This window comes from Chionomys nivalis, chromosome 4 (genome assembly GCF_950005125.1).
Source record: "Chionomys nivalis chromosome 4, mChiNiv1.1, whole genome shotgun sequence".
In the NCBI taxonomy this organism is placed as follows: Eukaryota; Metazoa; Chordata; class Mammalia; order Rodentia; family Cricetidae; genus Chionomys; species Chionomys nivalis.
Genome location: NC_080089.1, coordinates 92,532,375 through 92,550,462, shown reverse-complemented (window position 1 = coordinate 92,550,462; position 18,088 = coordinate 92,532,375). Strand labels below are relative to the sequence as shown.

At 35.1% G+C, this 18,088-nt stretch overlaps 1 protein-coding gene across 3 annotated transcripts in view; it reads right to left on the bottom strand.

The window, feature by feature from the left end:
* The window catches only part of Atr (ATR serine/threonine kinase), a 112,852-nt gene that overhangs the window by 89,175 nt on the left and 5,589 nt on the right, over nt 1-18,088 (bottom strand). For 2 of the 3 annotated variants that reach the window (XM_057768123.1, XM_057768125.1), the window contains exons 2-16: nt 17,751-17,842; nt 16,381-16,530; nt 13,736-14,613; nt 12,838-13,016; nt 11,968-12,159; nt 10,296-10,486; nt 9,499-9,651; nt 6,112-6,304; nt 5,620-5,876; nt 4,719-4,909; nt 4,521-4,621; nt 3,884-4,055; nt 2,821-2,991; nt 2,318-2,512; nt 150-335 (exon numbers count right to left, since the gene is read on the bottom strand). In XM_057768123.1, coding sequence (XP_057624106.1) covers nt 150-335; nt 2,318-2,512; nt 2,821-2,991; nt 3,884-4,055; nt 4,521-4,621; nt 4,719-4,909; nt 5,620-5,876; nt 6,112-6,304; nt 9,499-9,651; nt 10,296-10,486; nt 11,968-12,159; nt 12,838-13,016; nt 13,736-14,613; nt 16,381-16,530; nt 17,751-17,842 — 3,301 coding nt within the window. The remainder of the gene's footprint in view (nt 1-149; nt 336-2,317; nt 2,513-2,820; nt 2,992-3,883; nt 4,056-4,520; nt 4,622-4,718; nt 4,910-5,619; nt 5,877-6,111; nt 6,305-9,498; nt 9,652-10,295; nt 10,487-11,967; nt 12,160-12,837; nt 13,017-13,735; nt 14,614-16,380; nt 16,531-17,750; nt 17,843-18,088) is intronic. The other variant, XM_057768124.1, reaches the window with a different exon arrangement.

The window sequence follows — 18,088 nt, the reverse complement described above, 5'->3', positions numbered from 1 at the left end:
TCTGTGACTATTCAACTTTAACCTTTACTAAAAGAAAGATCTCAATTAAAACTATAGAGAAATTAGAAAATAGGAGTGACGAGTTTCCTCAGCTTCTTAAGTAGGCTACAAAATGGACAAAAACAAAAAACAAAAAACGAATACCTTACCATCAGTTCAGGTGATGTGATATCTCGTGGTCCCTGATATGGATCATCACTAGATGCAAATGAGGCAAGTATTGACAAACCGTTGAAAACCTGTTGATAATGTTCTCCAATACGTAGCAATAATTCATTGTGCAATCCTTGAAAATCTTGTCTTAAGAGACTCCCCAGCTCAATTTCTGTTTCATTCTAAAGATATTAAAAATTATTTTTCTCATATTAGCATCTAAAAATAAGTACACTGATTTTTAACATGTTATTTGTAAATCAAGAGCTCTAGGTAAGATAGCATAGCTTACTAGTAGAACTAAGAAAGGACATTGGCAAAGAATTCTAATCTTGTTCTTTTCTGATAGGTCTCCCAAGAGCTGTATGTAATGAAGAAGTGACCAGACTTAATTTTGAAAAAACTGGAAAAAGCCCTATGTTTGCCTAAAGCCTTTTTACACCAGCAACACAGTATTTACAGATGCATAAACCCTGTGACCGCGCTACACAACAGGCTTTTGGTCAGAATGTTGGAGTTTAAATTCCAGTTGTCATTTATAGGTTGTCCTATGATTTGGACAAGTTAGCTAACCTAACCCCTCACTGCCTTAGTTCTATCATCTGCAAAGAGAAACAATGGTTGAACATTTCTAATTAAAACCCAAATACCAATTCTTTTGAACACTGTCATGATACCAGAATTTTTTATACTTGACTTTATTTGATTGGTTGCAGTAAAAATGTAGGCACCTTGAAAATATTTTATGAAAATTGTACTTTTTTCTTTTCTTTTTTTGATTTTTCAAGACAAGGTTTCTCTGTATAACAGCATTAGCTGTCCTGAAACTCACTTTGTAGACCAGGCTGGCCTCTAACTCATAGAGATCCACCTATCTCTACCTCCCAAGTCCTGGGATTAAAGGTGTGCATCACCACACCCAGCTGGGCTACACATTTGAGATATGTATAAAACATGAATGAATTCTGTGTCTAGACTTCGGTCTCATCCTCAAGATATCTCATTATGTATATGCAAATATTTCAAAATGTGAAAAAAAAGAAAAAGAAAAATCTGAAGTCTAGTTTTAAGCATTTTTGTGCAAGAAATAAGATGTACAAGAAATAAGACCTCTATCTTGTCAAATATCTGAAATGACCCGATGTATGTGGACAGAAAAGCTTCTGACATAAAGTATATACTCCATAAATATTATCATTCTGTCTCCATAACATACGGTTTACATTCTTGAGATAAATGAAAACAAATTGATAGTCATTAGTTCACAAGTGAAAAAGAGATCTGCTGTCCTCTTAGAGAAAAATAAAATTAAAGTTTTCTATTTCCACAGTCTTATATTCCTCAAAGACATCGTTAATGTAAAATAAAAAAAGCCCAAGCTACAATTTTAAGCTTAAAAACTAGCAAGACATGCAAACCTAACAGTCTACACCCATAATGAAATGAGAGAATAAAGTCCCAAAAGTTGTTCTCTGATCTATACATGCACAATGGTCCATATGCACCCATGCATTGTCTCTCTTACACACACACACACACACACTCTAAAATTTAAGATTGATTTATTTTATTTCCATGCCTACAGTGTTTTGCCTACATGTTTATATGTGCACATGGATGCTTGGTGCCACAGAAGTTGGAAGAGGGTATCAGATCATGGACCTGGAGTTACAGGAAGATCTGCCATGTGGGTACTGAGAACTGAACCCAGGTCTTCTATTAGAACAAGTGCTGTTAACCACTAAGTCATCTCTCCAGACCCACTAAATTATTAATTATTTAAAAAGTAGGAAAAATTATAATCAAATTATAATCAGAGTAGCAAGTAACTAAACCAAATACAGGCATAGAGTTAAATGTAGTTGTCTCTTCCTATAACTCCTTGTATATTATGAGATAACTTATAACTGTAATCAGTTCCAAATCACTAAAATAATGTATCTAATCCATGAAAGGATGACTATTCTATTCCATTATGGTAAATGATCAGAGAAAATATCAAAATAATTCTATTTAGAATTCTCCCAAGACAATGATTATTTAACATTTTATACATATTCTTATGCTATAAATTATTGTCCTTTCTACATTACAATGATAAAATAGTTTTTCCAAAAATGCTAATCTAAACAAAAGAATAAAACACACACAAATAATTAAATACCTTCAAATAATGAAGGGCACGTTCTAATTCATCCTTGGTACAAGAACAAACCAAATGAGAAAAAATATATTTGAAGTTATTTATTAAAATCTCTCGGCGATTAACATTTAATTGTTTTCCTAAAGTTCGAATGAGAGCAGAAGCTGCAGGACTTGCTTTTGCAGCAAGATCAGGCAGTAGAACTTGTAACGTCCTCTGAAAAAGAGCACAATATAATTATCAAAAAGTACATTTGCCTGGGTGATGATAAACTGTTTAAACACAAACACACACACACACACACACACACACACACACACACACACACACACACTGGACAGTGGCTAAGCAGCAATAGTCAAGATTGTCCTCTAACCTACATACACATTCATGCACACACACAAAATTTTCAAGATTTTGAAAATCTTGGGTCCATATGGAGGTTTTCTTTAAAAACAAACAAACAAATGAAATACTTAATTAAAAACTTCAAATAAATCAATTAAACACACATTGCAACTTACACTTAGGAAACGATTAAGATCAGGAAAGTCAAAAACATTGGCAATTTCTGATAAGGTATTTAAAGCCATTTCTCTGTGGTGAGCTACATCTTGCTTTCGCATCTCAGCAGTCTGGCAAGGCGTACCTGGGAGTGCTGCTATCTGACTGGAGTGGAGAGATTCTACCAAAAACTAAAGCAAGAATACTCTTTTTAGTTTTTCAAACAAGGAAGGCATTCTAACCCCATCTCTCTGCCCACCAGCTAATACTTTTTAAGCTAGCATGAGAGTAGTATCAAGTTCTACATTGCCAGAGTTACTCACTCAGTTCTTGTAATAATTTTAATGAAGTGAATTTTGTCATAATCTCCATTTTACAGAAAAGCAACCAGACTTAGTTAAGAAACTTTAATATCATGCTAAGGATTATATCACAAACACAGGGTAAACCAGTATTTTAACCTGGTCTAACTTTTCACTCATTGATTAATATACCTTTTTGAAAACAAGTGTCATGTTGGCAATATCAAGATATAAAAAAGTTTAGCATCACTAACCAGGCTAAAAAATGATGACTCTCTAAAGCTTATCAAGAATATAATAATTTTACAAATTATTGTAAGATGATATTCCTTATCATTTATAACCCATATCTTCAGACCAATATACTTAAATACAAATGGCAGCAATTCAGTTCTAAATAAATATCTTAAAAATAATTCTTTAAAACAAACAAGATAAGACTTACATACAGGTTTCTCTCTTTTGGATTTTTTTGTTTGTTTTGTTTTGTTTTTCAAGACAGGGTTTCTCTGGCAGTAGCCCTGGCTGTCCTTGAACTCACTCTGTAGACCAGGCTGACCTTGAACTCACAGAAATCCAACTGCCTCTGCCTCCCAAGTGCTAGGATTAAAGGCGTAGGGCACCACAGCCCATCTGCAGGTTGTTTTTCTTAAGCCCAGTATGAATTTAAGAGACCATACCAACTCAGCTTTCCAAGGAAAGTAATTCTGGTTACTTCTTCTTTTTAAATGCCTGCAAAATGTTGCTATTGTCTATCTAAAGACTGAATGCTGGCTTTCACCTGACAGATGGGTTTCTTATATTGGCTGAAAAAATTTTGCAGTTTAACACTTTTAGCTGCAACGAGTGCTCGAATCTCTGTGTACGCTGCTCCTGAGACAGACGCTGACTTAGACAACAAACAATGTAGTAGGTGCAAGAGTGCAAAAGGTATCAAATCTCCTTTTGCTGCCCTGAAAATAAAAACACAGGTATACATAAGGTTAATGTCTCAGAAACTAATGCAGATCCACATAAATATATGCTGAATCATATTTTTCTATAATATACATCTCATATCACCATTTACTCTTTTTCCCCCAGTGCTGAAGAATGAATCCAGGCTTTTGTGTACAGCAGGTAAGTATTCCACCACTGAACTACATCTCCAGTCCTCACTGTCTTTTTGTTTTTTTTTTTTTTGTTTTTTTTTTGTTTTTTGAGACAGGGTTTCTCTGTGGTTTTTTGGAGCCTGTCCTGGAACTAGCTCTGTAGACCAGGCTGGTCTCGAACTCACAGAGATCCACCTGCCTCTGCCTCCCGAGTGCTGGGATTAAAGGCGTGCGCCACCACCGTCCGGCCCCTCACTGTCTCTAATGCTAAGCAAATAAGACAGTAAGAAAAATAGTAAGTTTCATTTTAAACACTGTCAAACGTACCTTCCAATGTCCCCTGTTGTAAGAATCAAGGTATCCTTTAGTTCGTTATTTCTTGATATTTGGGCATGTGTATATGCTTCCTTCATTCTTAAAACAAAAAGCTAGAAAAACAAACTTTATTGATCAGAAAAGTTCTAGTGCTACATTTATAAAAAAAAATCTGTGTTTTAATTTAAATTTTAACTTAAAAATTCTAACCTCTTTTATGAATCCATCTTCAGAGTCCAAACATTCCAATATATACTTAATATTTCCACTAAAAGCAACTCTAACATCCTTGTCTGGATCTTCCATCAAATTTAATAAAGTTCCAAGAACTGCTTTTACCTCTGTTTCATCTTCTTGAAAATTAAGATGTTTACAAAGATGAGGCAGATTGTCTATGAAAGCTAAAGTGAGACAATATATATTTTCTAATTTGACACATCATTTATCAAAGTTGTACTTAAAAATACTGCCAGCAAATAGGATACAGAACACAATCCCATGCTGCCTTTATGTCAATATTTAGACATACATAGCACACATATTTTAAAGAGATTAGAATTTATTAATCAATTTATTTCTGTTTAGTTTTTTTGGTCATTTTGTTTTATTGTTTGTTTTGAAACAGTTCTCACTGTGGAAACCTGGCTAGCCTGGAACTCACTTTGTAGACCAGGTTGGACTTGAACTCACAGAGATCCACCTACCTCTGTCTCCCAAGTGCTGGAATTAAAAAGTCATGTGCCACTACAGCTAGTAAATTTACCAATTTAAATTATTTTATACTCAATGAAGGTAATAAATGACAAATTTAAAATAAATTCTAAAATCTAAGTTATCAAATGATCATTTTTAAGTCTTGTAGATCATTGTCTTAGACTTAAACTTTAATTTAAAAAAAAAATCTTTCAACTAAGAGGGCTCTTAGATTTATCAATTTTACGGAACTTAGGGTGTTCCTATAACCACTTACCAACTATATGAAAGCTTGTGAATTAACTGCAACTTACTACTAAACACATGGATCTTCCAAGTGTGAGTGGCAATCTCAACACTCCAGCAAGTTCATACCCAATGTCACTGGAAAAGTTTTTAACCCTAATTGACCACTCACCGAGTTTTACTGGACTAGGTATTTTTTCTTCCAGCAAGAAAAGGAATGGCTTGCAGACAGAAGCTCGTACTTGAGAAGAAGAACATTCATGTTGAGGAGTGGCTTTCAAGTTCTTACAGAACAAGTCCACATGTTCAAAGAAAGGCTCTACCGAGGAACTCGTCAGACAAAACATGCCATCAAGAGTACAGACAAGCTGACCAAGGACAGAAGCAAATTCCTTTTTGACAATGTCAGAATCATCTTTGACTCTATTTCTGGGAAAAATGAAAAAAAAAAAGAAAAAGTACTAAATCTTCCTAGTAAATATTTTGAATTAGATTAATTTGAGACAAAGGGAAAGAAAAGATAAAACTTCAAAGAGAAAAATATAATTTTCAAGCTAAAAGCAGTATTTGCTTTATTTACTCTGCAATAATAAGTGAGAGAGACATTCAGATTAATGGGTTATATAATCAAGTCACATATTCAAATTAAAGTCTTAATACATACATAAGCATCTTGGGAATTTGGTTACAAGAATTCTGCTGCTGCAATAAGATAAAAAATCCTTTAACACAACTAGCCCGGATTACTTCATGGGAGCTCATCAGGGCCCAATTATAAACTGCTGTTCTCCATTCAAGGAATATTTTTCTTGGAAACAGAGTCAGAAGAAACACACATTGTGACTGTGCCTGTGGAGCTAAAAAGAATAAACTTTATTAAACAAGATTTCCTTAAAAAGCTTTTACTTATTAGGGGTGGTGCACAAATGTGCCAAAACTCTTGTGAGGAAGTCAGAGGACAACTTGTGGGCGTTACTTCTTTCCTTCCACAATACAGGTCCCAGGGACCAAACTTAGGACATCATGCTCAGTGGCAAGACCCTTTACACACTGACCCACCTTATCAGCAAGTAAGCAAAGTTTCTAAGAAGTTAATTTTACATGTGTGTGTGTGCACCCATGTGTACACATGCACGCCTGTACATGTTGAGAAATTAGCATTTAAAGTAATACACTATCAAACATAATTAAATCTTCTAAGAAAATAAAGCAAGAACACTGATAAATGTTTACATACAACTTTGTGTAATTATAGAAATGTAAATTGATAAATGAGCAAAAAAAAAAGAAATGCAAATTGAAAAACACATGTATCAGATTGAATAACATTAAGACAGTTATCTCCCTGAATTTTTACTGTTCTATATAATAAGATATTTTAAACCTGGTGATGTCAAGGACTGAATACAATTCTCATATTCTGCTAGCAAGAATGTAAACTGATGCATCTTTGGGGAGCAATACAACAGTACAGAATACAATATGTGGAAACTCTAGAGCCTAGTAATTCCATTCCCAAGTAATTAACTTCAAATAGTGCTTTAAGTAGTAAGCATATGAATATTCTGATCTTTTTTGAAAATTCTGATTCTCAACCAGTATATTCTAGCAGAACATAAGATACTCTATTTCCTTTTTAAATCTTATATCTTTACTTACTTTAACTGTATGAACATTTTGCCTTGCATGTATGTCTGTTTGCCATGTTAATGTCTGGTCTCTGTAGACGTCAGAAGAGGGTATCAAATCCCCTGGAACAAGAGTTACGGGCAGAAGATACTCTATTTCTAAGAAGTTCCCACAAGTTTACACTACTGGTCTATGGGCAATAATTCAAAGATCATGGCCTTGGAAAGATTTAGTTTCTTTTTTTTTTTTTGGATTTTTCGAGACAGGGTTTCTCTGTAGCTTTTTGGTTCCTGTCCTGAAACTAGCTCTTGTAGACCAGGCTGGCCTCGAACTCACAGAGATCCGCCTTCCTCTGCCTCCTGAGTGCTGGGATTAAAGGCGTGCGCCACCACCGCCCAGCTGATTTAGTTTCTTAAAAATATTCACAGACTTAAGATTGTCAGCAACTAAATTGTCTGTCAGTGCCATGATAATGCTTATATTTTTTAAAGATTTAGTTGTATTGTTTTAAATTATGAATTGAGGTGGAGGAGTGTGACTGTGCATGTGAATATAGGTGCCTGAGAAAGCTAGGGACATTGGACTCTCCTAGAGCTGGAGTTACAGACAATATAAGCTGCCTGATATGATGCTGAGAACAAACTCAGGTGCTCTAGAAGAGCAAGAACTGATGCTCTTAACCACTGGCCCACCTCTCCAGCCCAGATACTATTTGTCTTATAATTGCTTATTAATTTAAAAAATAAGAGAGAATACACGAATCATCTGAATAAATCCCATAAACACAATGCTGATCCAGTCAGTCACAGGGGCACATGCCTGTAATACCAATACTAACACAGTCAAATTTGGGGCTAGCCTGTTTTATATAAAAGCCTATCTAAAAAATAAAGACAGCCGGGCGATGGTGGCGCACGCCTTTAATCCCAGCACTCGGGAGGCAGAGGCAGGCGGATCTCTGTGAGTTCGAGACCAGCCTGGTCTACAAGAGCTAGTTCCAGGACAGGCTCCAAAGCCACAGAGAAACCCTGTCTCGAAAAACCAAAAAATAAAATAAAATAAATAAAAAAAAAAATAAAGACAATGTTGACTAACAAAATACAGCTTGTGAAAATGAAGATAATTCTTTATATTATATAATACATATATAATAAAAGTAATAAAGCAAGGATAGTAGTTATGGCTAGGAAAAAGAGAAATAAAACTAGCAAAGAACAATCAAAGGGTTTGTTTACTTATTTACTTATCTTTCATGTTTTGAGTCAGGGTCTCATTATATAGTCCAGGAAGGCCTTGAACTTGCAATTCAGTCTCCTGCCATGGCCTCCCAAGTGCTGGAACTGCAGGCATGCACCACTGCATTCACCTCAAAGAACTCTCTCTAAATCCTTAACATTTTTTCTTTTTTGTTTTTTTTTGTTTTTTTTTTTTTTTCTGAGACATTACAAGCCTAAAGGCTGCACCATTCCATTTTTAGTGGCACTGAGGATCAAACCTGGGGCCTCTGGTCTGCTAGGTTAGAGCTCTATCTACTGAATAGGTACATTCCTCTAGATTGCTAGGTTAGAGCTCTATCTACTGAATAGGTACATTCCCAGCACTAACATTTTATTTACTGAAGTAGGAAATTGGTATGTTTAGAATACTATTCTCTACTTTTTATGTATAGTCCTAAAATATCTCATAGATTGCTTAAATGAAGATTTTTGTCATTTTTGATTTGTTTTGAAGACTTACTCGGTAGCTCAGGCTGGCCTAGAACTCATGGCAATCTTCCTGTCTCGGTCTCCTCAGTGCTGAGATGGCAGGTATGAGTCATCAAACTCAGCTCAAGATAAAGATACTTGAGTATATGTAGTGACGCTTCATTTGTATTTTAATAAATAAAGCTTGCCTGAAGATCAGAGAGTAAAACAGCCCCAATGGTCAGCCTTACAGACCAGGCAGTGGTAAACACACACCTTTAATCCCAGTAGCCACACTAGTTGCCATAGAAACCAGGCAGTGCATGCCTTTAATCTCAACCCTAGAAAGGACTATGAACAGGGAAAAGACAGTTCGCAGTCACAGTCTCATTCTGAGATTCCTGGAGGCAGGACCGCCATTTCGGACTGAAGTTGAGGTAAGAGCCAGTGGATGGCTGTTTTGCTTTCGGATCTTCAGGTTGAATCCCAGTTTTTCTCTTTGCGTTTTTATTAATCATGCTTCAAGTATACATTTCCAATTCTGTACAGCTAGAAAGGACATAGGTATAGGGCAAGCATCCCTTCTCTAACTGTTTATATGCCAAACTCCTTTCTGTGCTCTTCGAAGTATTCTTTTAATTATTGAAAAATAAGTGATCAAGTGTTATAAATTCTACACAGAGATCAATTATGCACAACATAAGCTACATACATCAGACAATTTTGTGATTACTTACAGTAACTATCACAAACCCTCTGGCTTAATGGCAGAAGATTAGTAGCAAATGTGGTCAACTTTAGAGAGTTATCATCAGAATGGGAACAAATCCATGGAAGTGAAAGCATTCCACATAACTCTTCTAGAATAGGATCCTCAAAAGAACTTTTAACTACAGAGATAGACAAAGGACATAAATTATACCAATTCCTTCATTCTATTTATTTTAAAGACTGTAGACATCCAAAACATCAAGTGGAATTATAATCAACATTCAATAAACAAGGATTCTTAAAACGAAGGGCCATAAACAATCCTCTGTTTTAACTGGGGGTGGTCTGTGGCAAACTCAGACCTTGCACATGTTAAACAAGTACTCTAACACTGAGCTGTACGTCTAGTCCCATGCTGAAGTCTGTGAGTTCAATAAAATCAGATGACATTTAAAAACATATAGTGAGTTCGAGACCAGCCTGGTCTACAGAACTAGTTCCAGGACAGGCTCCAAAAAACCACAGAGAAACCCTGTCTCGAAAAACCAAAAAAAAAAAAAAGCCATATACATCTATGCACTGTCTAAATAGATCATTGTATTCTTCAGATTTTCAAACCAAAACATTTAAACATTTCAAATCAATATCTACTCACAAGATTAATCAAAATATTACACAAATAAATGTGAAACTCAGAAAGCTTAATTAACAGAAATTTTGATAATATTCTGAATATTGCACACTTTTCATTTAAACTTTAGGTAGAAACAGAAAGCCTACTTCCATAACGACTAAGGTTAATATCTCACTTATTTGTACTCACCTTGCATATACATCAAAGCATCATAAATTTTTACCATGTTATCAATGACTGATTCCAGTTCAAGTTTCTGAACAGAGCCTAACAAACTCCTACAGCTCTTAAGCACTTTTGTATAAAAATCCAAAGACATCCAAGTTATCACTATTGGAGGTTTCTTCTTATATTTGTGTTGACAGTCCTTCAAATTATGGCTGCAATGAGTATATTTTTTAAAAAGATATTAAAATTAAGAATTCTGTTAGAGTCCAATATTTTTATATTTTAATGTTTTATTTTAACATTTATTATATTTTAATAAAGCCAAAATTAAATACAGAACTAACCTATAACCTTAAGTCAATTTAAAGTAAGTATGCAAACCAACCTTTTGTTTAAGTGTATTCTTTCTCTCTCTCATTTTTTTTTTTCAAGACAGGGTTTCTCTGTGTAGCCCTGACTGTCCTGGAACTCACTCAGTAGACCAACCTGGCCTCGAACTCATATAGAGATTTGCCTGCCTCTGCCTCCTGAGTGCTGGGATTAAAGGCATGTGCCACCATCTCCTGGCCTTAAGTGTATTCTCTTAATGTTGGTGTAAGTCATTGTTTTTTTTTTCTGTTGTTTGTAATATGTGTGTGATGTGAAGGAGACATACACACACACTGAGTTTAATTTTGTAGCCTAGGCCAGCCTGGTGACAATCCTCCTGTCTTAATCTCTTAAATCACTCGTGATGTGGGGACTGATCTAGGATCTTTGAATGTTGGCATTACCAGGCTGAAATAATGACAGAAGACATGCCTGTGTAGTTAGCAACTGATATGGCAAATGCTCTTCAGAAAAGGAGAAGAATCTAATCTATTCCTTCAATTCACCTCAAATTCTAAGTTTAGTGGCATCTGAATTAATTTATTTTTTTCCTAAAATCTCCTCTTTTATAGCTCTGTATTGGTTAGTTATGAATCAGCACATAATGATTGATCACAAGCTGTTCTAAATTGGGGCAGTAAAAGTAAGTCTTCTAAAGGGCATACTCGTTTCTTTTGATAGAAAATTTACATAAGGACACTAAACAGAAAGTCTGCCTCTCCTGCATTCTAAATTTCTACTCTATTTCAAGAAATATAGTCAAATGAATATGAATTTCTGGATTGTATGTAAATATGTTCTGCTACCTTCATATTATGTATCCTTGGGAAAAGTTATTTAGGCTTAAGAAAAAAAAATCTAATTTTTCTGCACTTTAACTTCTATTCAGTAAAATAGATATAACAGCATTTACCTCTAGGATTGACATAAAGATTAAGATGGAAGCAACTTTTAGCATATTACCTCCTCTAGCAGATACTCAGTAGAAAATTTCTTAACTACTTCACTACCAGGTGTGTGTCCTAAGGTCACAAAAATCAAGTAAGTAATGAAGTTTTTTAAAATGGTAAATACAAATTCATTAAAGGAAGCCCACACAGAAAATTAAAACATTGGTGGGCCAGTAAGCTGATTCAGTGGGTAAAGCACTTGTCCTAAAAGCCTGATGACCTGACTTTCATCCCCGGAACCTATGTAAAAGCAGGAGACTGACTCCACAAAGTTGGTCCCCTGATCTCCACATGCATTCCATGGTATGCATGCACCCCCCCACACACATAATAAAATACTTTAAAAAAAATCTTTTAACATTTCTCTTTTTTACCTATCCATGTCTTGATGAGAACAGTGAACAGTGCAGAGAGCAGTCAGCTGTAATACAACAGTGATTCCTTCTAACTTCTCAGCAACAGAATTCTTTAGAGTACCACATTCAAGAGAAATCTGAAGGGATTCAGCTTTCTGTTTCAGTACATTCCATAATATGCTCTTTTTGTCCATATCCACATGAGTAATTCTACAGTTATAATTACAGTAAAAGGTATTAATATATAATACAAATGTATTTCAATCAAAATATACAGCTCAGGAATGCAATGTTTACTTAGTATACATAGGCTTACATTCCAGCACAAAATTAATAAGTAAACAACTCTTTTCAAAACAAAAGAGCCAGCAAGTTGGCTCAGCAGATAAAGGCACTTGCTACCAAGCCTAAGAATCTGAGTTTGCTCTGAGCCACATAATATAGAAGAGAACCCACTGACCTCTACACAGTAATTGTGGTATATACTTACATGTAGACAAGACACACACACACAAACACACACCAGAATTATAATAATAAAACAAAAATTGCAATGTATTATCAACTTTTATCTACATTAGGATAGATTTAAAACAATGTTCAATTTGGCTGAACTATAGCAATTCTTTGGCTACATATAAAAAATAGTGTATTTGTTAAGATTTAAAATACCAACAGAAACACAGGCTGACACTTTTCAAATATAGGCATGCAAAAACATTCAAAGAAACTATGTACATATAGATTAAATCACAGTGACTAGCAAAATATTTTAATTTTTCTCATTGCCTATGTTTAGAAAGATGTTTCTAAACCAGAACACTTAACATTTTTTTAAGGTAAATAAAATTTATGAACTGTCTAAAATAAAATAGAATGAGGTCATACTCTTCAAACTGTTTAGATAACCTTTTGGAAGAGTTGAGAGAAGAGCTGAGTCTACGTCTCTTTGGTGACACCTCATCATTATTACCGCTGAGATTTTCCTGTTGAGTTTGGCACTGAATTCCCTCGATAATTTCTATACTTTCCATTTTCAAGGCTGCATAAAATGGTCCCAACAAATACTGAGAAAACAAAAAAAATTTCAAATACTATCTCTTAGGAGACATGTTTACATTATAAACAGAAAAATGCATTAGGTGTTAGCTACATGTTTTCTAGGAAGATAAACTATTTCTGAATCTTATAAGGCAAATAAAATATCCACATTAATCCATATTATTTTGCATTCTATCAATTAAGAATGGTTCTATAGCTTTAAAAAGGTCTACAACACATATATACTATAATCTTTCTTAAAATGCTATACAGAAATTTTTATAAGGGAATCGCGAACTTTTTCATACTACAAATCTAGCAAAAGTTATAGACTAAACTAAGTTTAAATGAAATGTGCAATGTATAAAATACTGAATCAAGTTACTACATATCTGAATATTTTATAGCCTGTCTTTTCCCACAGTTCAAACAGGATATCACTACTCATTCTAAAGTGAAATCATTCACAGATAAAAATCTCAATGATTAAATCAATTAATGCTGCTATAAACAAATATTTTATAAATTCTACTTTAAAACAATCTATTCCACTGGCAGTTCACTACCATAATGAAATTTTTCTGAAATGGAAGTAAAAAGTCTATGACAGGGAATGAAACCAAACGATGAAAATCATCATGCCCTCGACACGCATCACTGTGTGAGATATTCTCTTTTCTTGTTAATAGAGCCTATACGCTTAAATGAACAAAACAAGTAATGTGTAGTCTTAATAATTACTTACCCCAATATGTGTCTGAACTCCAAGAACATCTACAAGAGCTCTACAAATATTTGTCACATATATCTTCCTGACCTGTAAAGCCGATTCATATCCAGCTGGCACAAATTTAAGAAAATACTGCAGTAAATGACACAAACTTGCTTTCAGCAAATCAGACTTAAGCCGCATAAGCACACGATCTTCGAACATGACACAGAGTTTTTCCAGAAGCACATTTAAGTAGACAGGTTCAATATTTCTATAAGCCTCTGCTTCAAAGGGAAATAGTGTCTTTACCAGCTTTGACAACGGCTCTTCATACAGTTTCAATTGGTCAGCATCCATTCCTACAAGGTGTTGTAGTAATTCCAAAAATAAGCTGAAGAAAGTACTTGCTGGCTGTGCTGGTAATCCTCCAAGCTCAAAGAGCTCAGTTAAAAGGCTAATTGCTAAAGATCTGATTTTGGGACTACCATGTTCTAGCAGAGCACAGCCTATCTGCCACAGCAACAATTCTTGTCTTCTAAAAAACACAGTTGGAACAATATGAATAAGAACCATTAATAAAGTGACTTCAATAAATTCTACATTTTGCATGTTCATGAATTGCAAAGGAGCTGGCTGCAAACATCCCAGGTTTTCATCCAATTGGCTTAAAAATCGACTAACAACCACTGGCCATTCCATAACATTACCCACTGCATTTCTCTTGTGGAGATAAATTAAGTCTTCAAAAAGATAGAGTAATTCCCTTGTAAGTACGCCAAAAATAGCAGAATTCTTGCTTTTAAAAAGAAATAATAATGAGCAGATAACTTCACATATTTTCTTGTGTAACATGTGGCAGGATGGAGTTGCTGCAATCCGTAAAAGTCTTGTAATGATCCAATGACTGAATTCTTTGAAACAAACAGAAAATATATTAAATAAGCAAGTATACCATTAAATGTGAATTCACTAAATGCATTGTGATTGATTTTTAAAGTATAAATCTCACTAAGAGGACAGTCTAGGTTTCCCACAAAGTACAAAGGCTGTACCTCAGAATATCAATTTTTGAGCTACACAAAAAAAGGTTCTAGTTTACCATTTACTAGTTATATCAACGCCACCTCTCTGAAGATGCATTATGCTATTGGTTATTGTGAGGATCAAGTAATGTAACTTATGTGAAATAGCATAGTTCCCAAAGCATAATAAATATTCAACAAATAGCTATTATTACTGCATCAACAAAAATCCTATTTTTCTTTTTTGAGACAAGGTCTCATTCATGTAATGTAGCCCATATAGTCCTGAACTTGTTATGTTGCCAAGGATGACCTTAAACTTCTGATGATCCTTCCACTCTCACCTCTCAAGTGCCAGGAATTAATAATGTATAAGCCACAACACCCAGCTTCCTTCAATGAAAAGTTACCGATTGTGGAGTTGTAGGTGTGGTTCAGTAATGGATTAGTTATCTACTCCATGTAAGGTGCTAGATTCAACTCCTATTCATATGTACATGTCATTTACTTACTTGAGACAGAGTCTGTCTACATATTCACCTGTTTGTTTGAAACAGTCTTTCTACATAGCCCTGACGTCCTAGAACTCACTGTGCAGACCAGGCTGGCCTTGAACTCAGAAATCTGCCTGCCTCTGCCTCCCAAGTGCTGAGGTCAAAGGCATGTGCCACCATGCCCAGTTCATCTTGTTTTAAATATTACTAATTCTAAAGTTATTTCATAACCCACTTGTGGGTTATAGTCCATACTTAGAAAATATAGCTAAAACTGACATGATTACAGCATAAATTAAGAACTTATGACAGAAAAAATACAGGACCTCAATAATAAGAACATATAAAGCAGCAGCAACCAAGGCAGTCCCAGGTGGCCAAGAGGAGTCAAAAAATACATTTTGAAGGATATATTTCTAAAGCGGATACTTGTAATACTACCATCAAATTCTAAAATATTTCATTACACAGAAAAAGTTTACTTTGCATCCCTTTGAGGGAACTAGGAAAAAAAATGATCAATGGGCTAGTAGCAATAAGGTAAAAGCCTAGAAAAAAAGCTTCAACATACAAAAAGAAAATTTTTCTTAAAAGGCAATATAGTAAGTTTTTGTTGCTATTGTTTTCGTTTGTTTTTTTAAGACAGGGTTTCTCTGTGTAGCCCTGACTGTCCTGGAACTCACGCCAAAACCAGGCTGACCTTGAACTCAGAAAATCTGTCTGCCTCTGCCTCCTGAGCACTGGGATTTTAAAGGCATGCACCACCATACCCAGCATAAATAAGTGTTTTTGAATAGGATGTCTAAACAGGCTTTGTAGTAACTAGAGAGCATGTCCTAGCAAACCTAAATAAATAAATAAATAAAATAAGTAGCTAAAAGCTGAAAGTGGTGGTACATGTCTTTAATCCCATCACTTGGGAAGCAGGCAGATCTCTGAGTTCCAGGCCAGACTGGTCTACAAAGTGAATTCTAGACCAGCCAGTTACATAGTGATCCCAACTTAAAAACAAAACAAACAAACAAAAAACTACTACCACATTTCACCTCAATATATTAGAAATATGACTTTTAAAAGTATGTGATCATGTATGAACAATATTCAGAAAAGCAGAAAAGATATCTCAGAAAACTGACAATTTACATAAAATAATACCACTTGCCAATACAACTGTCTTTGGCTTCACTTTGTCCCTGGCTTCCATTCACATTTACAAACATAAGTGGAGAAGACTTCATGATGTGCTGGATGAAATCAAGTAACATCACAGAGGTCGGCTGAGCATCAGTCTTCTTTACAAGTTCGAGAGCAACTAAGAGACAAAAGAAAAGTCATGACAAATTAAAGAGAGCTTTTGTTAGAAAACTAATCTTTGGTAATCAAAACTTTTGTCCAGCAGAGTATTCATGCAAAACTGATATAGAGAAATATGAGTTTATCTAATATTCTTTTAGTGTGTGTGTAGTATAAGTGTTTGTAAATGTTTGTGGATGTGTTGAATGTGTATGTGGAGGTCAGAGGTCAATGTTGAGTGTCTACCTCAATCATTTTTGAGACAAGTTCTCTCTCTGAACCTGGACTTCACCAATTTAGCTAGACTGGCTGGACCAGAAAGCTCCATTAGATATGCTCTGAGACTGCAGGTGTGCACCACGGCAGCTGGCTTTTTAAGACTGTGCTGGGGATTTAAAGGCAGGTCCTTATGCTATGCAGTCAGTTTAATGTCTCAGTCATCTTTCCAGCCTGCCACCTAATTTTATAATAGCCATATATATTAATTTATTATACATCAATTCTGCAAGATGGCAGGCCTATAAGATGCCAGGCACCATGCTAAAATCTGAAGATAAAAACGAAAACAAAAGCAATAATCTGGTGAAGGAATCAAAAAAATTAAAAATAGTAGTGAACATGGTAACTCAGGATAAAAGGAAACAGTTCTGGAAAAATACGGGAAGGAATTTCCTAGATGAGAAGTTGGCAGAGGGAAAAGGCTAGTGGTCAAAACAGAGGGAGCATATACAAAACCACATCTCCTAAGCGCTCATAGTCCTTGTCTATTTTTTCAGCAACCTATAACTTTGTGGATTGAAAACAACAAAGTTTAAATGGCTATGAAAAATCTAAATCATACAATGTGTTGGTACCAAATTCCACCTTCCCTTCCTTTTATTTTTGTTTTTCTTTTGTTTTGTTTGTGGCATTTGCTATATGTCTACTATTGGCACAAGTTGTCAATAAAAAAAATCCACATGATTGGAGTTGATCAAATATTTTAAAGCACATCAAAGATCTTTAGGAAGCCAGTAGAAAACCATGGTTATTAACGGAAACACAAACTTTGCTTTAAGGTCTAAATTACATATGTTTTAAGTAACAAGCAACACTGAGTAATAACTTGCTAGAATTTAGTATCTCTAACAAATATTAACTGTATAACTAAAACTGCCTAGAGGAAAAAAATGGTAGTATAAGGTTACATGGAAAACCACCTAATTCCTGAAGTTTGTGTAAGAAATAATTCCTTCTTACCAACATTTACATCTGTAAGTATTCGGTCAATGAATTGGCAGAGAATTTGTCTTGGTTTCTGTACAACGGTATTATATTCCTCTGGAGTCGTACTAAAATACAAAGAAAAGCTTGTTAGAAAAGAACAGGGAGCACTTGGGAAGCAGAGACAGGCGGATCTCTGAGTTCGAGGCCAGCCTGGTCTACAGAGCGAGTTCCAGGACAGGCTCAAAAGCTACAGAGAAACCCTGTCTCGAAAAAATGAGGGGGGGGGGGGGGACTGGTGGTTCCTTTTCGCTGGGCTCAAGTGCCTTTAATCCCAGCACTAGGAAGGCAGAGGTAGGTATGGATTCCAGTGA